Source organism: Anneissia japonica, unplaced genomic scaffold (genome assembly GCF_011630105.1).
Source record: "Anneissia japonica isolate Jap-2015-1 unplaced genomic scaffold, ASM1163010v1 scaffold288121_len269371_cov247, whole genome shotgun sequence".
Taxonomy (NCBI): Eukaryota; Metazoa; Echinodermata; class Crinoidea; order Comatulida; family Comatulidae; genus Anneissia; species Anneissia japonica.
In genome coordinates this window covers 144090-171575 of record NW_022752873.1, presented here as the reverse complement: position 1 = coordinate 171575, position 27486 = coordinate 144090, and the positions used below count along the sequence as shown (strand labels likewise).

Sequence of the window (27486 nt, the reverse complement as noted above, 5' to 3'; positions counted from 1 at the left end):
ACGGTTATAGGGTAGCCCACTTCCCTTCAATGGAAATTGTTGAACCAGGCCGGCGGCGTCGGCACTCGTTTCATGGCCTGAGGACAAAACACAGGCTGGCCTTCACAAGGATACACCAAACAACGGATATTTTTACATCCCCCTGCGTTATTCAGGAGGTGTCTAGCAAGTTTAGTAGCTGCTTGAAAGAGCGGGACAAACAAACCATCCACACCGGAATGTCTATATCAATGGACTTAATTTAAAATTGAACGCGACTCGCCAAGGTCACTATTAATGAAGTTTTTTTTATGGTGGGTACATAAGCATTATGAAGTATTTTTGATGTGGTGGGTATGTAAAAAAATAGAATTAGAGAAACTAATAGAATTGAAGAGAAGGAAACGAGTAATTGGAGTAATAAAACGCTAATAGTGTGACTTTCGCCACTGCAGATTTTACTTAAGGCTGGGTTGTCCCACTTACAACTTACAACTTCAGTATATCTTGATTTTGAAATGTTTTCCGGACTATAATTTGCATTTAATTTTTGTTCGTTTGTAATTTACTTGTATACACTAGCAAGTCGTCAACTTACATTCCTACCCTGCAACTCATATAAATAATAAAAACATGAGGACTCCTTCCTTAATCGGCATTATTATTCAACACGAGGCACGTGCGCTCATTGTGCAGACTCCACGTCCAAGCGTCACAGGGTATGGCCAACGATGTACCTGTCGAACATTTCATGGTGTGTGGATAGCAAGACTTCGTCCCTGGTAAGGATGTACGCGACGTACATCAATAATGCACGCATGACCCATTATCTGCCATGCATTTTTTGTGTCCCGTCACCTCCTCTTCCATGACTTTCAAAATCTGCGATGGCATTCCTGCCAAGTCTAATCGCTCAAACTGGGCATATTATGGCCCACGTAGTATGAAGTAACGGAAGCACGAAGTATATATGGCAAATCTTTATAGGAAAACATTAAATGACTGCTAAATTTGATTTGCGGGTTCTATCCTAATATTGAAGCAAGTAGAGAAAACAAAATAAATGGTAAGTTTCACTTTGACACCTTCATACATTGTTGTTATTATTATTATTATTATTATTATTATTATTATTATTATTATTATTATGATTATTATTATATTATTATTATATTATTATTATTATTATTATTATTATTATTATTATTATTATTATTATCATCATTATTATTATTACCATCATCATCATTATCATCATTAGCAACATTTAAGACCAGTGACACTTTGGGAAAAACGGTATACAGTAACCCAAAGTCATATAAAGAATTTATCAAATTTGATATGACAGAAACCAAGTAAAGGACCCATAGTAATATACTGCTTTATATAAAGAGGTTAAATTTGTATTCCCTACATAACATTCCTATTATACAGGCCTATAATAGACATTGTATAATGTTAAAAACATTGTATAATCTTAGGCAGTGTGAAATGTTGGCTTTATAAAGTTAAGGATTACCGGTATATAATATTAGACCTATATAGAAACTAAGAGCAGATTCACTCATCACGTTTCAATTAATACCAACTTCATTGCGTGTGACAGCCAATAGCGACAAACCACGTAGACACTTAAAGATAGGTTGTGGTAAGGATGCTATCCAAATCAAATTTACCTTAAATTACCGACAACAGGCCGCAGTAAAATTGAAATGACTTACAGCTCGGAAAATTAGTGACAGAGCAATGACATCGTTTTAACATTTCACTGGAAACTAATGAAAAGATGCACTAAAAAGTCTTGTTATAAATTAACCAATTAAGAGGTAGTGTTTCGCTGGGTCCTGTTGCACAAACAGTATAAGTATAAACATTTTATAATAATAATAATAATAGAGTAGTTTTATATAGCGCACATATCCATCTAATGTAAGATGCTCAGAGCGCTTGATATGTGGACTAGGAACTCGATCAATGACTTTCTTCGACCCTAAGGGTCCCTTCGTGTCAGTGCTACCCGGTAACCCGGTACCAGCAACTCTCGTCGTCCACCACAGGGGCTGTCTGTTCCAGTACACCAGGGTATCCCCCTACTCGTCTCTCCCCATACTCGTCTCGAAGGATGTACTGGGTTCTTTATAGTGCACACGAGCCATTGTATACACTGGGCCTACGGTTTATAGTCCTTATCCGAGAAGACTTGTTCTACCACCAGAACCATAGGCGAGCGTGCCGTTCGAACCAGCGCCGATATTATGGCTATAGCTTGCGGCGCCCCTGCTAACCGCTCGGCCATTCGACTCACCTATAATAGGGCCGTATACATTTCATAGATTTTTAGTACAGAATGATTGCCAATGTAAAGTAAAATACTAACAATCACATTTCCTTTAATTTATTTATTTTATTTATTTATTTATTATTTTTATGATGTGAAGCGCATAGACGCTTTGTCTTGCATTATGCGCTATACGATTATTATTATTATTATTATTATTATTATTATTATTATTATTATTATTATTATTATTTAATACAAAAGAGTGAATTTCATTCTTTTTCGAGTAAAGTTTTAGTTTTAAAATCAGGTCCATAATCAGGACCCCTTGAGGGAATATTCTATGAGGAGTCCAAGGGGCTCCCCATGACAAGAGCTCTTGTGGAGGAGGTCAGGAAGCAAAACCCATGGAGGCGAAACAGTCTAGCATACACAGTAAATATGAATTCTTTATTGATGGTTTGAGGGCAGATTGGTTTATGAGAAAGAGTTCATAGAATGGGGAGTCGCCCGAACCAGAACCAACTGTGAGTAGGTTTCCATTTTGAAAACAATGATTTTTTTAATTAGTCAAATAGTGAGCAAATAGTGAAAATTTACTAATGCTATTAAAGACGCTATCGTATCCATATACAATGCGACCCATGAGTACGAGTAATAATGTTGGTAAGGTAAGAGTGGAGGCCTTTGGATAATTTAATACATAGGTCTACATGGTGGGTAGCGTATTCCTAGGAGTCCGTATGGCAATCGACATTTTACCACTTCACACGCCAACACACTTGTTTTAATTGATTCCGCAGCAATTTAATAATGGTTTGTGCAAATGGCCCACAAAATAAAATAGATTATTAATATGTAGATTTAAGTAGAATCTATTTTTGTTTTTTAATTTTAGCAACATTCGCCGTGGGCTTGCATCCCACAGACGTTATCCTGTAGCGCGGAGCAAAAGGTTATTTGCTCAAAGAAACGTGTCACCTATTTTTTAAATATTTACTAGGCCTTGCTAAAGGGGCCCCACCTTTTGCCCTTCAATGGTGAAAGCGAAGAGGCGGGCTGCTTAAAACATGAGCATCGGGTCACACACCTTCCCTACAATGGAGGAATCACACCCCTTTATACAGTGGTCGAAAATTCTGCAAGGGAATTGAACAGTCCTTTTCTTGGTATTTATAGGCTTAAGTGAAATCACAAAGATCCAAGTTCGAAATTTGTATACAGCAGGGGTGCCGAGGAAGCGAGTGAAAGAAATGCATAATCCTACAGTAAAAACGATTTACAGGAATAATATTGTGTACTCTCGTTATGTATCAGGCCTAGATATCAACAAAAAGTCTGAAGGATGGAGTTAATAAGTGCGTGAGAATGAGTTATAGGCAATGTTGTTTTTATCTATCGACTAAATTAGGCCTATGTGTCTTTAATATATCGACGAGGTTCAATGATTCCCTGCCATTCCTTTCTCAGTAGCATGTTAAGTTTAGCCGAAAAAAGGTTACAGCCGGAGGCGGGGCTGCTCTGAACTTGATTATTAAAGCTGAACATGCTTAAGTCTACCACAGGGTGGCAGAGAACACAGCCAGGGGCGATATTTCAAGAGAGCCGTCGTGATATTGAACTTGAATTTCTGTTCACGGTCAGGGTCGAGAATTGTATTCACGATGAGCATCAGTGTGCCGACGATAACGTTGCTCTTTTTGGCCACGATACTTTTTAAAACTACGGTACTTTTCACCAATTCCGGATTCTGGTGCGGCGATTCAACCAGAGTCCCGGCTTACTGTGTACGTAGCTTTACGTCATCTGCATCCTCTATTCTAAAAAAAAAAAAAGCCCTGAAAAAATAAATATTGTCTTTTTAAAAATATTTCTAATTTAAACAAAAACGTGTACTTTAACCATGGAGGTATAAATATAATATATTTTTATATTACTATTTGTAGGCTTTCCTAAAGTTGCCTATCAGCAGCCAATGAAAGAATCTACTTAATATTTCCTGGTTAGAATTTTCAATTGATATCAATATAGTATTACGCCTTTTAAGTTAATATATTGTTCAACAGTCATAGTTCAATTTATCATTAATATTCATTCTTTTATATTCATTGGATAAAAATGATCCTATCAGCACTTCGCAAAACTTAACGGTAGGCCTAACAGCCCAAGGTCAACGACTTTGAGAATGTTACCACTCTTCAACCATCATTCGTCGAAATTGAATCACCGACAGCGGAAGTCTCAAACTTTTCACACGTTAATAAACACTTTATATAACGTTCGCTACAGGGGAAAGTTACGATAAAATCGGCCTAGTTTAAAGATCCAACAAAGAATTGAGATGACATAACTTCAGTGAACACTAATAAAGCAAATACGGAAGTCTGCAACGTCATCAATTATAATAACACGTGATCAAATGATCTAACCAATCATTAATTGTATTATAGATGTGGTTTAAAACGTGTATCAAGTTTTAGTGTTACTGAACTCAGGCAAGTAATTTGGAAGTTTCAACGCCAATCGACCGGAAAACTGAAGTTAGCTCAAGTTCATAAATACCATGCAATTCGGTAGACTCCTCAGTTCAATTATATTTGACTCCGCTAGGCTATACAACAAACGTGGTTTGACTTTATGTTTCTCTACCTAGGCTAAGGCATATCGCGACGAGTAAAACTTTTTAAACTAAACATGGCTCATGCTTCTGTGCCACCGATGGACAATGGCCCGCCTGTTGCGGAAAACGAGTTATCATCGGTGCCTTCAATTCCAAATCCTAATTCTGGACCAACTCCTTCTATCCTGCAAAAAGAAAACATTCAAACATTTGGTTTTCGAATGGGTCAGACGGTTAACTCTGGTTTCTTGTTAATTTCTATCGCAATGGGCAGAGAAACAGGGCTGTTTGATGCCCTTGCTAACTTCACGGAACCTAAAACTTCAACAGAAATCGCTGAAGTAACGGGCCTGAAAGAAAGGTAAGATTACCTAACAATTTTTAAATTGGATGCAATATGCATAATAATATTAATAATAATAGAACTAGACATAGACCTAACCTAAACGAAAATTTGTAAACACTTTTTTTTATCAGGTAAAACCATTTGGCATAGGCCTATGGCTAGGCCCACCATAAAAGTTTAGATGAAGGCCTAGGGCAAAAAAATAACATAGGTCTAACATGTAGCCATACGGTAAGTTTTAAAATCCAGTGAATCGACGTAGGCAATCTACGGTACAAATTCAAGCTACTCTTGTTAAATTTGATTTGAGATTTCAATAAAGTTCTTCGTATTTCGTATTTCAAAAATAGGTCTAGGTCCTACTATAATAATGTCAAATGGAATTGATTATAATTACACTGAGTTAACGAGAAGGTATCGCATACCCTGGCAGACCTATGCCTACCTATATCAATTATTAGGTTTATTTAGGTCTGGGCCACAGTTTACGGCAAAATCCATGGATGGATGTTTATACATATTATCATTAGCTATGAGAAGCATAAACCCCAGCCAATGTCTAGACATTTGCACCGAAAGTGGCATTTTGTAAGTTTTTTGTAACATTGTAATACATCGATATTACATTAAAGAAAGAAACCTTAGCAATTACATTGATAAAGTAAATTTGCCGTCAAATGTATTAAATTGACGAAGGCATCGACCTAGGCCCTATGTCATATGCTGATATAAAGTCGAGAAAAATGAAATTCAATTTGGCATTTCTGTAGTAGGACAATACATAGGCCTATTTGTTAAAAAAATATAATTTTTATGAATTGTCAGCCTTGCCATTGACGTTTGTCTCTGGAACATGTGCAGTAATGACTACAATTCGACCTCCAATTTAAGACCTCTTATTCAACTTTTCGACACAAAGCTAAAGCGCAATACCGAACCCCCAGATCATTTTTAGTTTTGAGGTCCAAAGGTGGTCTCGAAATGGAGGGTTGTATATATAGGCTATATTGAAAAAGACGATGATATAAATAGTACAGATTGCCTTCCAATTCAAGCCCACCTTTCGGACCTAAAAAGTTGGGTTTCGGGGTTCGGTCTCTAAATTAGAGGGTTAGCGTTGTGTTAAAAGATTAAAGATTGCTATTTGGTAAAACGGTCTCGAATTAAGGGTCTCGAAATTAGAAATGGTTCAAGAATTTGATGTGTACTGTTGCAATAAGGTTTTAGTGTAAATAACACTTGCGTTTTCAGGCATCATCCTCCATCAGGTGGTGCAAGGTGTAAATGATCGTCAATGCATTCTAAAAGGTCTGCTAAATGACTGTAGTGCACCCTCCAATTCGAGACTCCTCTAATTCGAGACCACATTTTCAAAGAACGAAAATGACAATCTTCAATCTTTTAACACAAATCTAACCCTCTAAATGGAGACCAAACCCGAGACCACCCCAAATTTTCAGGTCCCAAATGTGGTCTCGGATTGGAGGGTGAACTGTATAACTTTCCTTTTTTCGATGCATTATTTAATCAAATAGGCCTAGTACAATATAGGCCTATACAACAACACAATATATTGTATTATTTTTTTTAAAGTCAACTGCATAAACGAACAGGGAAGTGAGCTGAAACAGGGAGGGTGATTCGAGGGCCACTCCGAATATTGCTTCCCGAATTGCATTCCTCTGCATCCTGAGTTGTTTGATTTTAGGTTTTCCTGCAGAGTATTTTGTATTATTACGGTACTTGTTGCACATAAAGATAAACAACTCAAAATACTCTTTTCTTTTCTGGTGATTCTAAAATGCAGCTAAATCTGAATCCCAGTTGTCTTCGTTACCCATTTTCAATAGTGACCCACCTTAAAAGTTTGACTTCCATTCCCGTCCCTGTCTAAATCACCTTAAGGACGCCACATAGACCTATCAAGTATTCTAGGTTGTCTTATTATAATTCACTACAACTAAAATGCGGCGAAAACGAACATAAACAAGCATAAATCTCACGTGGGAGTGGGTTCAATTGAGTGCAGTAAGCCTTTAACTAATCGTGTCTTAAGCAACTATTGTAGACAGCCACCTATTTACGAGGCTTAAAGGGGTTCTCCCACTATTTGTCAATATACATTAGTGCACTACATTATTATCAGCCTGTCAGTTAGCGAGGATAGCCCTCTATGTGAAAATTAGGCTAATGCCTGCATCACATGTAATCAAAGCTCATAAAAAACATTAAAGGATGATATATTTTTTTTATTGCGTGCCAAAAATACAATGGGTCGTCGCATATGGCCGCTTTAATGACAAAGGCTGCTTTTATCTTCTAAGCGGTCATCCGGTATCATAAATAGGGAATTTCATTTTAACAATTCAGATTTATTTTTGTAAAATTATGAAACGTTCGATAAACCCTTATTATTGTCCTGTTTATCGGTACAAATAATGTAAGTTTGCCTTTTAAACCATAAGAATTCTTACACATAAAATACAAGCAACATAACGGAAGTTTGCGGTTGGAAATAAGTTATACTGTAGGACATTACATATTTTCGTCCTACTCATTAACGCATTGCACTGAAAGGGGAACAATTCTGTCCCAAAATAAATCAAGGTCTCCCCTACTGTACACTTCAATGGAAATAATTTAATGTTCAACTTCTTTCTAACATCTTCCAGCGCCGGTGACAAGCCAGTTTCTGTTTGCTTTAATAGGCACTTTATACATATAGGGCCTATATAGTAGTAGTAGTAGTAGTAGTAGTAGTAGTAGTAGTAGTAGTATCTGTCTCTTATACACATCTAGATGTGTATAAGAGACAGTATATATATATATATAATATCAAAGAAAAGTATATATCCTTCGTGTACACGTGATCATAAAATACAAAAAAACCAACGGCTTAACTTCCCGTCCATTTGATGAAGTGCAAAATGGTGGCAGGTCTCGAGTTCAATGCTTTATCACCTTGGCGCTAACTCGCCCTTTGTAAAACCATGGAGGAATAATTAAGAAAACAAGGTGTGCCAAATGAGCCAGCAATAACCAGGGGTTCTTCTCCCTTTTGATTGAGACAGCAAATGGCAGCAATGTTATGGTACTGTAATAAAACTAGGGAACTCCCCTGCCATGCTAGGCAAATAAGCAACGCCACCCAAGAAAAATACAGGGGTTCCCACAATCCTGCCATGCAATTTCTTTAGGGGGCTACCATCATTTCATAAATCAATACATAACTCAACCGACCAAGCCCACATACAATGACAGTGTCCCAACCCAAAATGGACCCAACCTATATCATTCGGTCAAAAGGAATAGCAGGTGATTGTTTTCGGCTTAACTTATAGAAAACAATTATAGTATTAAAAAGTAACATATGCACATCCTATTCCAATGGAGTGAGAGAAAACTTACACTCGTGTGACTTTTATGCTGGGGTGTTGACTACCAATAAGCAGGACAGGATACCTTGCATAATAATTCGGTGCACATTGAAAAGTACCACAGTAGATTGTTAGCACTTCAAGGACAAGTTTTTACCGTCTGCGATCTGCAAATTGGATAAACCTCAAAAATAAATAAAGAAATTAATTGCTCATTTGAATGGTTCAACTTTCAATAAACACAAATTAAAACTATTTTTTACAGACGTTTTACTACATTTTACGAATTGATTACCAGCCAATACCGGTATAATAGATTTTGCAAAAAAATTACCGTAATAAACGGTATTTTTTTAAAGTAACATCTACGTTGATTGGTATGGAATTTTTGTTTCTCGCTGTAATTTTTAAGTCAAAGATAATAAATTACAGGGTAAGCAATATTCTAATATTGAATTTCTCTAGAATTTGTAACTCTTGTTATCTTAATCAGTGTTCTATTTTCTCTATGGCCTATTTTATGTCGACAGTGTTGGTATTTTCCACGTGATCATGGACTTCCTGTCGCTGAATTCCAATGATTGTCATTCGGTATGGAAATTGAAATTTGTAACAAAACTGAAATTCACTACATGCAAGTTACAAAATAGAAATTCATTGGTTTGTTTGTTTACGTTTGCTCGAGTGCTCTTGGGTAATCGTAAACTGGTATTGGCACCGTTTCAAGCTAATCGGGGCAGAATGTACAGGGGATAAATCCGACCAGATCTCCATAGGAATGTATTTCTAGGCTAACAATAGTTTTTATGAGGAATGTTAGTGGTTCGGGTGATTAGATATTCATAAAAATAGGTTTACTGAAATAGTAGAAAGCTTGTCTGTTGAAATGTACCGACTAATGACGATGCTATGTAACACATACACGTACGATAGTATAGCCTAATACATACTCCAGGTATCGAAATGCGCCATCGTGTCGGGATTCAATATTTCGACATTAATTATGTCATCATCAGGAATGATGATGCACGTATTAAGTATTAGACTTGTACATGTGATGATTAGATCAACCGTTTATACTTATACATTAGGCCTTATCTTATATTCGCTATTGGCAATAATTTCAATCAATCATTCAATAATTCCATTTATATGGCACCATTCCTACAGTCGTTGCTCGTGGTGTGCGGTGGGCTATGGCCAATCATCGTTTTATCCATGTATCTTTAAATGACTTTGATGTGATGTTTGACTAAAATCGAATGAGCTCACCGAGTATTACTAATAATTAATTAATAATAATAATTGCTATTAAATTAATTTGATCAGCCGTACTTGTTCGAATTTATCTCTGTGTGATTGGATCGCATATCTTCATCACGTCTTACCTTTATTGAATATATGCACGCGTAAAGTGGATCCACGTGCACACACCCGTGAAAAAGCGTATTGCGTGTTTTCTATCACCCTTCTCGGCGAAGGTGACGTCAAATTTCCGTAATAATAGTTGAAATCCAAATATGCAAGCTGCTTGTTCTCACGTTTGACAGGTTGGAAATGTTAAAAGGAAATGCATTTCATGATTTTTATATCTAAAATTGACGTTATCAGTGATGCTTAGCTGTACAACGACAGATATTACCTACTCGGCAACTTCACAATTGACTTCCACAGCAATTGGCGAGAATCTGATCGAGTAAAAATGTAAGCATTGTAAAAAACAGAAATATAAAAATGTCGGTAATAATTTCCGTGGGTTCTTTTGGTGCTGACTGGGCAGTACATCGGAAGGCAATCCCCTAATCTTTTCCGAAGAGTGTACGATCTTAAAGAAGCTGCTAAGATAATCTCTTTTAAAAATGTATATAAGAACATTCTAATACAAAATTACATGTTGTAGTAATAAGATCGCTCCCTTTTGTCTCTTTATTATTTATGTATTATTTAATACTGTACATTGTTGCACATATCGTTTATCGTTTATTATTATTACTATTTTTATTTATGTATTGTTCACATGAAGTTTTCCATTCATTTAATTTAAATAATTTTTTAAATCAATTTTTATTTTGTTTTTCTATTTAAATTCCCTTCTTTTCTACTTTGCCTGTTTGAATGCATTGAAGTTTAATGTCTCTATTAATATCATTTTCTTTGTTGTCAATTGGAGGCACAATCTTAAAATATTAATGGCTTAATGTGTCCTCACACAACGTAATTTGTGCAAATTTTTATTGTTGTCTTTTGACGCTTTATTATTATTATTATTATTATTATTATTATTATTATTATTATTATTATTACTATTATTATTATTATTATTATTATTATTCCTGATGTTTTTAGTCATATTATTATTAATGTTAGGGCAATTATTTTTTGTTATTAGTATCACTGTTATTAATTATTAATATTATTATTATTAGTATTACTTTTATTATAAACACGAATACAATTATTTTATTATTATCATTACTTATATTATAAATATTACACTCAACTTGTAATTAATTTAACTTTATTGATGAATTTATTTTAAGCATTCTTTCTTAATCAATGTCACTTAGCTTTAAGTTAGTTAATTGGAGACACAGACTTAGAACCTTAATGGCTTATTGTGATCTCATCACACAACTTAACTATTATTATTATTATTATTATTATTATTATTATTATTATTATTATTATTATTATTATTTCATTATTATTATTATTAGTAGTAGTAGTAGTAGTAGTATCTTCAACTATTGTTATTTATTATAATTTTTATTATCTAGTTGCTGTTATTTCTTACATTATTGTATTACATTGTCCTTGTTATTAATTTATTTTACACACTGTTTAGCCGACTGAGCTACGCTGGTACTACTGCCACAAATAGTTTTTGTAGTAGTAGATAGTAGTAGTAGTAGTACCAGCAGGAGCGGTAGTAATAGTAGAAGTAGTGGTTGTTATATAATCATCACCATATAGATTGATACAATCATTACCAATTGTTACCACCATCAACGTCATCATGATCATCGAACGCATTAACCAAGTCCGTACAATTTATAATCGATCACGCCTCACATATTTACGTGAATCAGATAAATTTAAAATTAAAAATAATACAAACGTAATGAATCATCTACAAATACAATTGTACTCTTATTTCATCACCATTACCTAATAACACAACAGACACTCAGAACTCTCACAGCATCTCGTATACCAAGCGCATATGACCTATCCAAGTGGAAATTCAAACCAAACTATATTTGACCAATCAGCAGTCAACATAGATGGTGTGGTGGTTGTAATTGTTCGTGTAGCTATAGGCAATTCTGAACTCCTGAATCTAACAATTTTGATTTGAAATTGTTACGCTTATTTAATACACCTCATTTGCTAATTATCAGTCTTAAACTATTTTCATTTGGAATCAAACAATTGTAAGAATTTGAAATTAGAGGTTGTTTAATATTTCGTAAGTTTCACAATGCGTGTTTGCCAGAAACAAAATAACTTTCATCATCACATCTGTCCGAATAGCACACCTGTAAATACAATAAGTTGCATCATTACAAAATAAATATTGACGTATAATTAGTACATTCCATTTAGATTAATTGATGTGAAATTGGCGGAAGCTGGCTTTCTGCCAATACGACTTAGGCCTCACGCTTATTAATATCACAAATAAATCATCAAAAGATGCTCAATGTTAAAACGAGGTCTATAAATGCTACACGGACATGTGCTTGATTTTCATTATGCCAATAATATTTGTAGGCATTTAATACATAAGTTGTGACAAGCACGAAAACAGCCACGCAAAAAAAAAAAACTTAGTATAGGCCTAGGCCTAACCCAAATATGTAGTTCGTAGCACAAGAGCAACTTGTTGACATTTAATCTTTATCATATTGTGTCCTATTTATAGAAGTATTTTTAATGAGTGATTATATTTTTAGTTAGATAAAAATCACCTTATACAGTCTAACGAGTCGTGGTTATCGGTTAAATCATTTAGGCCTATAGCCAGAGGCAACAACAAACAGTTTTAAACAAGTATTAAAAATTTGTTTTCTCTAGAATTTCAGGTTCTTAAGAATTTATGTCAAGTTTAAGGCCACAAATACCTTACAAATTGGATGTCTATTAAGCTGTTCGAGAGAAAAATACACATCCGGCAGGCAGGACAATAATACATTTTGCGAGATTTAAATTATCAGATTCTGGTTTTCAATTGGCCTATCTCGGCTTAAAGTACCATTCTCATTTGACGTCACAATACATTTCAAGCACACATTCATATAGGCCTATTTGTTGAAAGGTAAACATCCTGAGTCACGTGTCTTTGATTGGTTGTGGTTTCACGTAACTTCATTTACATCGCGCGGCGCACTTAGCTAGCCAGTTAGAATGGAGTTCTACATGTACGCCACACTTTAAGCGACGCGTGAACTTGTAAAAATGCCACTTTAAACATCTACGGTATCACATTGCCAATGGATATTATTGTACAGGTTTCTAGACGGATTAACACACACAACAACTCAATAGAAAGGCAATATCAGCGATACAAGTGATTGTATTGTAATCTAGATTAATATCTTAGAACCACCCAAAATACCCGCCGGAAAAAAGAATTACGTTTGGTTATTTGTTGGCTTCTACTCAAAAAGGTAAAAAAAGCAAATTAAAAATAACACACACAAATACGACCCAGTTGAATTGTTTGAAATGCATTATGAGGGTTCCTTTTTCACACAAGATTTGAATAGTGTCAGAAATATGTTTAAATGTACGGTATATTTCCTTGATAGACACCCATAATGCCCCACTCAGCCAATCAGCAGGAATATACATTTCTTTTCTATGATTTGTATACTCCATAGACAACCGCCATACTGGATTTGTTTAGGGAAGTTAATACTCTCGTACAAAGTCGTGGGCTAGAAGTCATTTTTTTTTTAGTAGAAAACGATTTCTCTCATTTCCATATGTCAACAATAATTTCCTATTTTAACCATGAGTACAGTTTCCTCAATTTACTCCTGAACTTGAATAAATTTGTGACACATTCAACACCGTATACCGGTTTAACACTGAAAGTAACCAAATGTCCCACATTGGTACGCCATAATTTAGGTAAGGGCCTGTTGATTTCTTAAAGGGCAATTCAAACACATGAATAAAATACTGTACATAAATCGTCTACAAATGAGATAATTGGTGATAGCTTGTCTTCTTCAAGCTGGCGAGAGTAATGATGCAAGTAGAATACAATAACTACTGTATGCCCTTACAGTTGTCTCAATTAAACACCATTTTCGGAACCGGGATTTCAGTGGTTCTTGTAGTAGATTTTGGTCTCTAATTTGAATTTCCTCTTGTTAAGCTCCGGCACTAAAAGTGGTTTTTAAATACCTGTGTTTAGTGGAAGATTAGAAAAATAATAATAATTATTATTATTATTGTTATTATTATTATTATTATTGTTATTGTTATTATTATTATTATTATTATAAAGTATCCTTGTATCCTTGTAAAATTAAGAATGATATAGTAAATGTTAGATTGTTTTATGCCAAGTGTTGTTAGAATGGATGTAGAGTTACTGTATGCTGTTATTGATTAGTACACCGTTTCTCGGTAGCCAGACACTAAGTCATGCACTCGTTCTTCGAAATATCATTTTGATGAGAAAACCATAAACTTCAACTCCACTAACACTTATTGATAATACAGCACTAAAAACTCGTAAAAACATGAATATCATGAATTTGGTTTATTTCAGGAAAATCGTGCTTGCTCGCGGGGAGGTCTTCAAGTCCATTTATTTCCAGACTCCCTTCCGCGAATCTGCAGAAGACTTGGGCCTCCTGGGCACTAAGTGGTCTTTAGAGTTTCTCTATTTAGATGGAAATTCAAAAATAATACAATAAATGTATAGCTACTGCATGCTGTTATTTATCTTTAATAAAATTTAGCCAAACATCAACTTATTCGTTATTCGATACACAGAACACGTACACAAAACAGTGCCTTTGCTAATATTTCTATGTGTAAGTCATGTAGCACAATTTATTATAGAAAAAAACGCATTAACATCACTATATATTTTATAGTGATATTTAATGTAAATGGAGGGAAAATTTTCATTGGACCAGTCTTTGGTCACTAATAGAAGGAATCTTTATTTGGCGGGAACAACTAATGAATGATGATAAACATTCAATCGTGGCCTCAGAAATGGGATATTTAATTGTGGATGGTCTTTAATTGGAGGGTCTTTAACTGAAGGGCTCGAGAACTGTATATCTGAACGACTATTTTTTTCTGACATAGGCCGCTGGATTTCTCTAGACATATCGCTGAATTTTTTTCTCTATCTCTCTGTTATTTCCAGATATATTCGTGAATGGCTCGGAGCAATGGTAACGGGTCAAATCGTAGAGGTAGACGAGACCTCTACCCGGTTTTCACTGCCGCCACACCGCGCGGCATTCCTTCGAACCGGTGGATTCGGGGAAGAAATGACACTTCTGGCAGCAGCACTTCCGATGCAATGTAAAGTTTTCGATAAAGTTCTCAAATGTTTCAAGAAAGATGGACCACGAGGTGAGTAAACGCGATTGATTCAATATTCATGTTAAAAACTGGCTGTTTTCACGAACTGAACATTAAGAAAACCGGCACACCCTAAATATCCGGCATTCCCTAAACGATAGTTAGATTGACTGATTGATTGATTGATTGATTGATTGATTGATTGATCGATCGATCGATCGATCGATCGGTCGGTCGGTTGATTGATTATGATCGTTGATATTTTGAGAAAATAGACCCTCTTACAAGTAACAATCACAGCTCCAAATAACCTGAGAATATTTTGGTCGGTATACACCCTTGAATGTTAACGTTAAGGAGTTCTTAATGTAATTATTGCTAAATCATATGAAATGAATAACAGAATGATTGTTTTTTTGTTTTTTTTTTCAATTTAATGAAGGTGTTCCGTACGAGCATTACTGTGGGTTTCAGAAATTTATGAACGCGTGCTCAAGCGCTTGGTGGAACCGACATTTAATTTCCCAGTTCATTCCATCGATACCAGAAGTACAAGAAATGCTAGGTATACGGTCCTTCTTATTTTTAAAATCAATTACGAACACAGCAAAGACCAGCCACGATTACAAAATTGTGTTTAGATATGCTTTCACAGAGTCACTTTCGTGTTTTTAAATCACGATACGGATACAATAACGTGTTATTGTCACAATTGGTATAGGCCTAATAATAATAATAATAATAATTTATATAGCGCATAATGTAAAATACCTCTATGCGCTTTACAGCATGGTGTGGTAAAAATTATTAAAAGTTTCACCTAACAAAAATAATGAGTAACAATAATGAATAACAACAATAAAAGATAATTTTATATAATGTTAACAAATAAATAATATTAAAATACAGAATTTTATTTAATTCTTTTTTTAAATAATTGTTAAATATTTATTTCCTTAGTCGTATTTCCTTACTTACCTTTTACTCTTTTTTCCATTTCTTTTTTCCCCTTTTCAGCTATAGTGAGATACAGTTCCTTACGGTACACCCTTAATATTAGTACACCCTTAATATTAGTACACCCTTAATATTAGTAGATGAATAAAGAAAATGCTTTAGAAATTCTGCACATAATTATTGCTGATAAGTTGAAATATACGAGGGAAAGGCGGGTAGAAGCATGTGTAGGCCCTAATGTTTGTATCGATAGTTCCAGTCCTTGACTCCTTTTTTGAACGCCTACTTCAGGTCCTGTCATGAACGACAACATTGTTTTAGTCTTTGTTATTACTATTGTTATTGCAAACTATTACTGTATTATTATTATTATTATTATTATTCAATAATAATAATAATAATAATAATAATCGTCCTCATCAAAGTCATGTTTTTCATTAGGCCAATAAGCTTCTTTATTCAGTCAAATATATTTTTTTTAACAGAGAATGGAATAGACGTTCTCGACCTTGGTTGCGGAAGTGGGGGTGCGTCCATTCTTCTTGGTGAACGTTTTCCGAACAGTACATTCATCGGGATTGATATAAGCACAGACGCCATCGACACAGCAAAGAATGTAGTGAAGGAGAAGAAGTTAACCAATGTAACATTTGTAACGATGGATGCTATGGAAATGCCCGAAAAATGGACTGGCAAGTTCGGCTACGTGTTGGGGTGGGACTCGATACACGACATGGCTCAACCTAAAGACGTGCTTGACCTTGTGTACAAAAACCTTAGCAACAACGGACGCATGACGATCATGGAAGTCAATGCGCACTCAGATATTGCGCAGAACATCAATATGCCGTTTGCATCCACCTTCTATACCAACAGTATGATGCATTGTATGACCGTATCTCTAGCCTTCGAAAATGGCCAAGGATTTGGAAATATGTACGGCAGACAGAAGCTCATGGAACTTCTCAAATCTACAGGTTTCAGAGATATTAAAATGTCCGTACCTAGCATGTCGTTTAATTGTCATTTCTTGTGCAGCAAATAGTGAAAACCACTAAACATTCTGTGAATGCGTCTCACCTTGTTAAATGTGCCTTAAAATTTAATATACAACTCACGTGACTAAAGTGTCACTAAATGTAGTTAATTTTCATTGAGAAGTGTCGATGCATTGTCACTGTCAAATATCTAGAAGTAATGTTATCATTCATTAACGTAGCTTGATTACTATTGTAATGCATGGTGTTTCGTTGACGATACTTACCGTAGTCATCATAGGACGGAGAGTCATCATAGGGCGGACAGCTCTGGATGTCGACATACCATAGGTAATACGGCCCAGAAATTATATCTGCTCGTTCACAAAAGGCTTATGTACATTCTAAAAAGGAGCCAACTTGTAACTTTTTGTTAGTCGACACCCAATAGAGGCTGCTCGTCATCAAGAAGATGAAACTAGAATATCGAACGACATCATTCGGGTGCATTATAGTTTCTCACCAATATTTGTAGTTGTTTTGCCCTTTAAATTGTTTCATATTGAATTCAGAGGTTATAAGTAGAAAGTTAACGTTATTAAGGTCCATGTAACATAATATATAATAACTTATATTTGTACCGAGATCGAACACATGAAGTGTGATTCGTACTCAAATTGTATTGACATAAAGAGGCTTAAATTTGACCATATATGGACAAATTTTCTTCGTTGAACCAGGGACTCGTCCCTGGATTTGCTACATGCGATGGGATTGGTGTCCCGAAGCTTATTTGTGATTGGATGAGTGAGATGTGACTGTTGTTGCGAAAATCTTCACTCACATGTACATAGTAGGCCCTATTTATAGTAAACAAAAAGTTAAAGTTGCATTTGTGTTTTTGGTCTAATATTTTAGGACTTCACATTGATAGTAGAGACCTGTTGAGGATTTTAAAAATATGTTATAGTTTATATTAATATTTTGTAGTTTTTTTATAAGTTATTTATGAACGAAATTGTTACCTCTTTGTCTTTGTTTGATAGAGTTTTACCAGAATGTTAGATTAAACATTGAGCAAAACTTCTTTGCTCTATGGATTAAAGTACCGGTAGTATGTTGATCGGCTTTATTCGCTGAAATGCTAAACAATACTATGTATTGACAGTGGTATTATCTAACAACTCTCATTCCGACAACTTATTCAATGGTCATTTCTATCAAATATTACTGTATATATAAATGGTAAATACTATATTGACGGTGGCATTATTTAACGACTCTAAGTTAAATAATATAGTAATTTCTATTTCTATCAAATAGTACTGTATGTAAATGGTAAATACTATATTGACGGTGATTATCTAACAACTATTTGATGCTGTCTCTTATACACATCTAGATGTGTATAAGAGACAGTATATATACAGTATTATCTAACAACTCCAAGCTGCACTCTGGCAAACTCATTCAATGTTGAGTTCTATTCCTATCAAATAGTACTGTATAAAATGGTAAATACTATATTGACGGTGGTATTATCTAAAAACGCTAAGTTTTAGTCGGGTAACTCATTCAATTGTCATTTCTATTCCTATAAAAAAAATAGTACTATGCATAGAAATGTACTTTAAAATTAGTAGTATACAGGAGATGTAGAAATAAGGTCGAATGAAAGGAAAGGTCCATCACCGCAGTTCAAAACGCTCAGCGTCAGTCATGAGCAGCCTTACCGCATTTTACCAAACAACTTTATTGGATACTCTGATAAATCTTGCTTTGGGTATTTATGTGTAGACAAAATGCCTGCTAATGAATATTTAAGAAAATTGAAATGGTAGTACTAATGAATGGGACTATTGAATGATAAATGCTATGATGCTACCGTATTTTGTTTACATAGGTTTGTTATATGAAAAAGAACGAAATAAATGAGTTACATATTTTAATTGTTAACTTCATTTTTTTAAATTATTTCATTACAACATTTAGATGAATAAACATTATTTTGAAAAGAAACATTCTCAAATAAAAATGATAATGTGATAAGCCGTACCGGCCTATTTTATTGCACAGTAATTAAAGCAACAGTAGAACTTTTGACTATAGATACCGTATAATATATTGTCACAATTTCGTGTACACCGCACACATGAAGAAAGTTTTGAGGGGTTCTGGGCTGCACTGGCCCTGCCCATGCTATCGTCGGGGAAGTCGGCCGTCTCGTCCGATGTCTCCTCTGAGACGGATCCTCGTCGGACAAATCCAGACCCCAGCACTGAAGCTATTACAATGACTATTGTCAATTAAAAAATTCATATTACTTTAGTTTGAATGTTTGGTGATAGGCACATGAAAAGTAACATTCCGACAAGTGTACTGTATAATGTTTCGAAAGGCTGAGGCAAACATAAACACAGTAGAAAGCATCTAGACATTAACAGACGAAATAGGTGATAGTTTGTTCAAAATCCAAATAGGCCTACTGTATCATTTACTATCAAATTCACATCCTTAAAACGCCTTTCAAAATTCACTTCGTTGGGATGTATTTCTCGATACAGACACAGCCATGCTCAGTGAGGGGTTGTGGCATATATCCCGCCATACTCCAAATATTCAGATGTGGGTCGTAACACTTAATATCAGATACATTGACAGCACTCTCGAGTTTGCTCCCTCCCGACACAATGAGTTTCCCTCTAACCACTGTAGTACCATAAGAATACAGATACCGTCCGTCAGGAACCGGAGATCCTCGTATCCGCTCTGATGTGAACGGATTGAAAATAATCAATTCATTTTCATCACCACGTGATACGAGGTAGAATATCAAGTCGTTAATGACTACGGCCGTCTCGATTCCTTCCCCATGCACACGTTCAAAGTTAAAAAGAGCGGACCATGTATCATCCTCGGAGTCATAGCAGTGGATGATGTCAGGATCCCGGAAAAAGTAGCCGTTTACGAAAAGCTTTCCCTGGACAGTTGTAACCACTGGTCGTTCAAGGAAGCTACCTTTGATGCGACTGACGTATGTCCAAATATTCAACGCCGGGTCGAAACGCTCAACATCGTTTGACTTCCTAGTCCAGCCACTCCGTCCACCAACTACATATATCTTTCCGTTTAAAACAGCGGCACCGTGATTATGTCGAGGTTTATTCAGACTAGCTATCTGCTTCCATGTATCAGTACACGATTCATACTTCCACACATCAGCAAGTGTCTCTGAAAGATTCGCATGGTAGTCTACCTGCCCACCGATGACATAGACATCATTGTCCATTGCAACGCAAGCGAACCGTTGGTTTCGACCTGGAAACGGTGACAAGCTGTCCCATGTGTTATCAATAAGATTACAACACCAGACGTCGTGTGTCCACTGCTGATCACGATCAAACCCTCCGATTATTATCATGACTTCTGTTGTCATGGAGAAACGCAATCGAAGCCGGTCGTCAATGTTCACCTTCTCAGGCGCATCTCGGAGCATTTTAGCATCCTTGATAACCCTGACGCATTCCTCATGATCAACAAACAGGGGATTCTGTTCAACAGATGTAGAAAAATATCTTCTGTCTAACAAAGGTAGTCGGACTTTGCTAAGGATTTCCCCAAACCGATTTCGTTCACTTTCGTTGGCTTCAAACCACTTTGTCGCTGCTTCAAAGACAACCTCTTCGTCTTTGATATTAAGATGGTCATCCTCAATTATACGAATAAGAGACGATGCATTTACTTCAAGGAAATCTTGGCTTTCGAAAACATCAAGAAAATGTTTATGGACGTATCTCAATGTATCGTTATAAATTTGGTAGCAACCGATAAACTGAGCAAAATTCATAAAACTAATGCAATTCTCTCTGTCAATGTGCTTCTTGAAAAACTCTGAGCAAACGTCGATAACTGGGATGTAGTGAAGAAAGCTCGCGAGGGTGATGAGCTCCTGGGCGTTATGTAGACCAATGTGTAATTTACCCGTGTACGTGAACTCGATAATGTTGCGGAAATGTTCCAAGTCAATTTGGTGAAGACGAATGATCTTATCGCCTGATTCCCTCATGCTCGAAGAAAACATAGCGCGAAAGAAGGTACTGCAAGCTGAAAGAATAACACGGTGGCAACGGAAGTTTTCACCCGCAACTTGGATAATTACATCTGTAAAAAGTTCATTTGCTCTCTGATCGTTCAGTTCTTTGAGTAAACTGAGAGGGAATGTGTTATCGTAGTGTTTGACCTCTATCAAGTAGGGTTCTTTTGATGAATCTGAGGCAACATCGGTAAAGTTTGCCAATCCATCTAAATCGGTTTGTTTCCTTAATGAGTATTCGTTACACGAGTCCTCGACACCCTTTCCCACCAGAGCTGGCACGGAAGAATAGCACAATTTACATAATGACATATAGTTTTGTTCAATAATCGTCAGATCAAGGGTGTAGATATAATTAACCAAGTCAATATAAATCAAATCTCCAAATTGGACTTTAAATTTCCCTGTCTGCCAGGAGTTTCTATCCAGTTCCTCAGTCTCGCCTAAATGTAGGCTACTATTTCTCTCAACTTCGGCCGTTTGCAGATGCTGTCGAATAAGCGGACTACCCGCTGATATGATATCCTTGTGACCATTTACGATCCGTCCGCAGATATCCAATGTAACATCAGTGAAATCATGTGATTCCCAAAATGTTCTCAATCGTAGTAAAAGACTACGGGCATGTTGAGGATGATAAGTATGAGACATCTTCAATTCCCAGTGGTTACATTTTAGCACAGACCTGTATGCTTATAGAATCCAAGTACATAAATATATTATAGTCAGAGTGTATCTTGATACTGATTTCTATTCTTCTTTGTCATTTAGTATCCTCATCTGCGTTTATCCTTCGGAGAAAATTAAGCTCTAGCAGCTAGATGTTCTCAAATAAGCGCACAGACAGATAGTAAGGTATTGCGTTCGATTGTTTATCAAGAAAATTAAAAACGTTACTGCTTTGGCAGAAGTCCCGAATCTGAAATTGTGTTTACGACTTAGTACCTTCATTTATATATTAATTCATTGCGTAGGCCTACTGGATTTTGGTTCATTCAACGCGTTGCTATTTGCGGAATGTTGGCAGCGGCTGATGTTATGTAGCGTAGCGCCACCAATTTGTTGGCTACAGGCCTAAAAGAACGCTATGACAAAATTATTATTATTCTATAGGCCTACTGCCAAATATTATACTGTATAAAGTCGATAATTTTAAATGACATGCTGAATTTGTATATTACGTCATTAGTTTTACAACATCAGAGCGCAAATTGTAAAAGTGTCTGTAAATCACTGTGAGTTTATTTTTTATCTATGACGTATCAAAAAGCGATATAACGTAATTAAGTGGGGTTTTTTTTAATGAGCAACCAACATTTTATTTTAATTTTTGATTTTTTCCTAAGTTGTTGAGGTGGCAGTATGGCTTAAAATGTTTAAAATATACCCTTCAGTTAATTTTATCTTCCTTAACTTAATCAATTTTGTGTTCAACTTCAATTAAAATATTTGAAATTGCAATAATGTTTATTCGTTGCAGTATTTGTATTTGTAACTCTATATCAGTCCCATATCAGTATAGAATATAAAAGGTTTGATGGGATTGATTAACTTTCCTTAGGCCTACTTTATTATTACCTGTGTTAGTTTTGTACTTGAATCATTTCTATTTTAACTTTTATTTATTTTTGATGTTTACCTAAAAATATAATAATACAGGGATGTATACCACGCCTTTTGCCAAGGGATATTTATTTATTTATAACCATATTTTGAGTGGGCGACCCTTACGGAACATGTCTGATGTTCTGGGGCACACTTAAATACAAAAATATAAAATGTATATAAAATATAGCATATCAATCAATTAATAATTAAATTACAATACAGCAAACACTTAAAATACAAAAATATTAACACCTAAATACAAAAATACAATAATCGTTAATTTTTGCTTGTACGATTTTAAGTGAAAAATACAACACCACAAACAAAATATAGGCCCGGAAGATTGGTTATTTGCACTGCAAACATAAGGCATTGAAGTGATATATTAACGAGAGGCACTTTCGCAATACATCGTCCTATAAATCAGAAAATGTCAGATGCATGGTATGCATCTCTGTATATTATGATACATCTGTTATGATCGTTTCGGCCATTTTACTGCATTTCACATCTATTCACGTTCATGTGCTGGTCCCTTCCGTTTAAGAAATCGAACTTCTATTCCGCTTTTTAGTGGTGTAGTACTCTATTCAAGTCAGTCCGTCCTGGTGCAGCGATTTTTCCCGACCGGATTCGAAACTTATTTCTGACCAATCAGAATTCTTCACAGAACTGCAGCTTTGCTAATATCTTCACTGTGCATCAGCGGTGCCTCCGAAGTTGGATGACGAGAAAGTAGAAGCTGTTATACTTCATATTGAACTTAAACCCATTTTATATAATAATGAATTGTTATGACAAAATTTAAGGGTGGCATAATCTCTTCAGATCATGAAAACAAAGTGTGGCATGTGCGTCAGTTTACTTGTGTAATAGCTACGTGAGTTATCAATAGTTTCATGTTGAATAATGATATAGAGTACTATCAAAACATTTGTAATTCATTTAACACAACTTGAAAGTATTAGTTTTTTTTATCGAAAAATCATTTTCTCGTCAACTCAGTGTGTCTATGCGTCTTCGCATAAACCATACATTTCTGGCAACAAATCTGCATTATAGTAACAGGTCTGTCAATCATTATTTGAAATCTCATTGAAAGACTTGAAACTTTGTAGTTTTGTTAAATGAGTAATTCTAAGTTATACAGTATTTTAATTTTGTAGGGGTTTTTTAAATTGATTTTGTAGGTGATGGTATTTTGTAATTGTTTTTCCTGATATCCGCTATCCCTCGCGCGATAAAACGACGAACGTGAACTCAAACAAAAACAAATACTATATTCAATCATTTTACTGTGAAATTCAAGCGAGAACTTTTTCCTTCGGGTTGATGGGCCCTATGTGAGTGGTGATAGGGGCGTAGACTGATTGATCGGCGGTGGGTGGGTGCGTACATAAATCAATGAGGTTGAATGCTTAATGCACTGATGGGAAGCTACAGCATTCCTTTCCAACACCAATCAGAACAGAGTCACAAACATGAACTTTAGTTGCTACATCCAAAAGGAGGGGATTTGCGGAAAGGTTTATTAATTAGTGGAAATGTCTATTACTATTTATCGGTTTCTTTTAACTTTATAAATAATTTTGCTTCTTTAGATTGATATAGGCCTAGGCCTACATATGATTAATTTTTCCCAAACTTTTTACATTGTTCTGATCTTTATGCAGCCATGACTTATTTTTGTCGCCTTCCACACAATTTTGTAACTATCATTTATGTACTCAGGTTTAACAATTGTTTTATTTTAGTGGTTATTTTGTATTGCGTGGAAAAGCAATAAAACAAAACAAACAAACAATATCAACGAGTGAAAGAGGCATTATAAGTCAGAAAATTGAAAGTTAAAGAAGTAATGAAATGTTTTGTTACACTATTATAAATAGTGGATGTCATCTGCAGAACTTGTGTTTGTTTGGTGAGTGTGGTGTGGAGTGTTTCAGAGTAGAACACAAATAAACTAGTTGAAACATTTTACTGTAAACCAACAGTCTATTTTACAATTCTTCCTTTTGAAAAATTTCATACAACATAGTACAGTATTTACATCATAATATTTTATACATTTGTTGGGCAAAAAAAAATGAAAATTAGTATTCAAAGATTATGATGTCATCTTTAAAGGGGTGTTCTTAGGAATTAATGAAAAGAAGCAAATCTGTAAATATAAAAAAAGTATATTTGACTCTATATTATAGGACAAGACTTTTTTTTATACTCTACCTTGTTTTGCAAACTTAATTTTTATAAGATGCAGAGGGCACAATAAAAATTAAATATTTTAATAAAATTTCCATTTTTTGTAACCATTATTGGCGGTTGTTAATACTGTATCCACATATCTGTCAAATGCACTAGCTCTTTATGTTTGTAACAGCCTGATGCATGCTAATACATGTAAATGATAATGTTAATACTGTATCCACATATCTGTCAAATGCACTAGCTCTTTATGTTTGTAACAGCCTGATGCATGCTAATACATGTAAATGTTAATGTTAATACTGTATCCACATATCTGTCAAATGCACTAGCTCTTTATGTTTGTAACAGCCTGATGCATGCTAATACTTCAACATGAGCCAATTTATTTATGGAATTCTTGGAGGGGCAGAGTAAGCGACACCACAGTGCACACAAGCCTTGCTATGCCATATTGTTCGTTCTGAGGCGCACTAATGTCGATCACATTATAAAGATCTTTCTGCTGCTTATGATACTGCAACAGGCTCTTGTGTGTTGGTCTCATCCTCTTCTGGGGGAGGTGGGAGGATGTTGGGGATATTGAGGGCATCATAAGGCATTGATAGGTTCTTCGATGACAACTGATTTTCTATCTGAAGCAGTCTGTTGTACTTGGCAATTCGTTCTCCTCTTGACAGGCCACCAAACTTGACAAACTTTGCTCCGATTCCCACAGCCTTTTAACAAATATAGGAAAGAAATTAATATAAAGTATAATAATAATCAAACACTAATACTATAACTAATTATATAATCAGCATATAAATTACTGCATAGTTACAACTACTACTAATAATAATAATGATAATTTTATTTTTCTTGTCCTTATTGTAATATTTTTGAGCTAAAGATCTGCTGTGTGACTGAAACAAATAATAAAAATACAAAAGGCAAAATCAATAGTAAAGCTTGACTAAGTATTTATAGAATACTCTTACCAAGTCAGCTATGAAGTCATCTTCAGTGTCACCTTGTACAGTCGATAAAACGTATTCTGTCTGACTATCTGTAACAATAAATCAATCGGCAATAAATAATTATACAAAATTTGCTTCATCGTATCTTTTACTCAAATGTATCAACAATTCTGAGTGAATTATATATACAATTACCAAAGTTTTACTGTTTGTATTCTTGATCCCTGACTAAACTCAGTCATAATGATTTGATCTAACATAAGATATTATTATTCCTTTAATCATGGCTTCAATGGACAAAAACTCCATTTCTATTTCATTCAATAACACATTAAGAAATTAGAATTTCATTACCAAACCTTTTAAATATTTTGTAGTGTTTATAACATCAGTGATGGTGGTTTGTTGTTGGAGTTTGAGAACAGTAGCACTAGGTGGCAATCCTCCAAATCCTTCCTTGACAAGCCTCTCGGCACATGGGTAGACATGATCACCAATCAAAAAGCATTTCTCACTAATTCTCTCTATTAGTTTCTGCCATGCATCAGCATCCTGTTGAAGGAAATATTTGCAATTTTATTTGATATTTTTAAAAACTAGGATATGTTAAATTTTAAACAAACCAGCATGATATACTCCACTACCAATATGTGTTGTAAGGCAGATTACCTGTTTCCTCAGAGGGTCAATGACACCAACAATCAGTGAATAACGAGTGATCAAGTCAGAGTAAATTTCAATCATGTCATCAGCTGTCTTCATCATGCCAGACAAAATCTCATATTTGCCTTTTTCCTTAACACAAGAATGATAAGATTGTATGAAAAAAAGTTAAATCCTTAACTCAAAGACATTTATTCAACCAATGTAAAGTAACAGGGACAAGATTTGAGATTCATTTATTAACTTGCATGCATATTAAAATGGGAATTTTGTGTTTGAATATACACATTGCCAAGTACTATTTAACAAATATTAAAATATTAAGTAAAACACAAAATATATACAACACAGTACATTAAAATAGTCAATGTTAAAAAGATATTAAGAATCACTGTAAAAAATTATAAAAGACCCAAATTTAAAAAAGACATTCAAAAGTTAAGAGACATCGAAAAAAATAAAGAAGCAAATTGTCCCTTGAGTACACAAAACTTTTAATGTTGTATATTCATTAAATAAATTATGTTACATTTTTTTGATCATTTAAGTTATGATGTTTATAGAAATTAGGATTAGGTATCAAAAAGGTGTCCATGAACTGGATTAAATAGACTGGATTTCTTTGGTGTGAAATACACCAAGGAAACCCACAAAACATCAGACTAAGGACCCGTTTATACAACACACCAATATCCGCATTCTCAGCCCGCCAAAGTTATGTGTGTAGTATAAACGCCATCGGATTGCGTGTAATTACATTACCATCTGGCAAAGAGGCTACTTGACGAACCGGCCAAATTTGGCCGGTTCGCGACCTTGCGAAGCCTACTTGGCACCCTCAGGCTATTGTTTGACCTCTCGTAAAC

At 35.0% G+C, this 27486-nt stretch overlaps 3 protein-coding genes across 3 annotated transcripts in view; 1 reads left to right on the top strand and 2 right to left on the bottom strand.

Moving 5' to 3' along the window:
- Nucleotides 1–4317: 4317 nt before the first annotated feature.
- LOC117122394 lies at nt 4318–18472 on the top strand. The gene is made up of 4 exons (XM_033267944.1): nt 4318–5238; nt 14998–15209; nt 15601–15723; nt 16601–18472. Exons 1-4 carry the CDS (start codon nt 4952–4954, stop codon nt 17158–17160), a joined length of 1182 nt encoding a protein of 393 aa, XP_033123835.1. The 5' UTR covers nt 4318–4951; the 3' UTR covers nt 17161–18472.
- An 892-nt stretch (nt 18473–19364) lies between these two features.
- LOC117122375 (kelch-like protein 24) lies at nt 19365–22120 on the bottom strand. The gene has a single exon (XM_033267926.1). It carries the CDS (start codon nt 21834–21836, stop codon nt 19626–19628), a length of 2211 nt encoding a protein of 736 aa, XP_033123817.1. The 5' UTR covers nt 21837–22120; the 3' UTR covers nt 19365–19625.
- A 2648-nt stretch (nt 22121–24768) lies between these two features.
- The window catches only part of LOC117122367 (enolase 4-like), an 8494-nt gene continuing 5776 nt past the window's right edge, over nt 24769–27486 (bottom strand). The window contains exons 7-10 of the mRNA XM_033267918.1: nt 26627–26782; nt 26317–26509; nt 25979–26046; nt 24769–25717 (exon numbers count right to left, since the gene is read on the bottom strand). Coding sequence (XP_033123809.1) covers nt 25508–25717; nt 25979–26046; nt 26317–26509; nt 26627–26782 — 627 coding nt within the window. The 3' untranslated portion in view covers nt 24769–25507. The remainder of the gene's footprint in view (nt 25718–25978; nt 26047–26316; nt 26510–26626; nt 26783–27486) is intronic.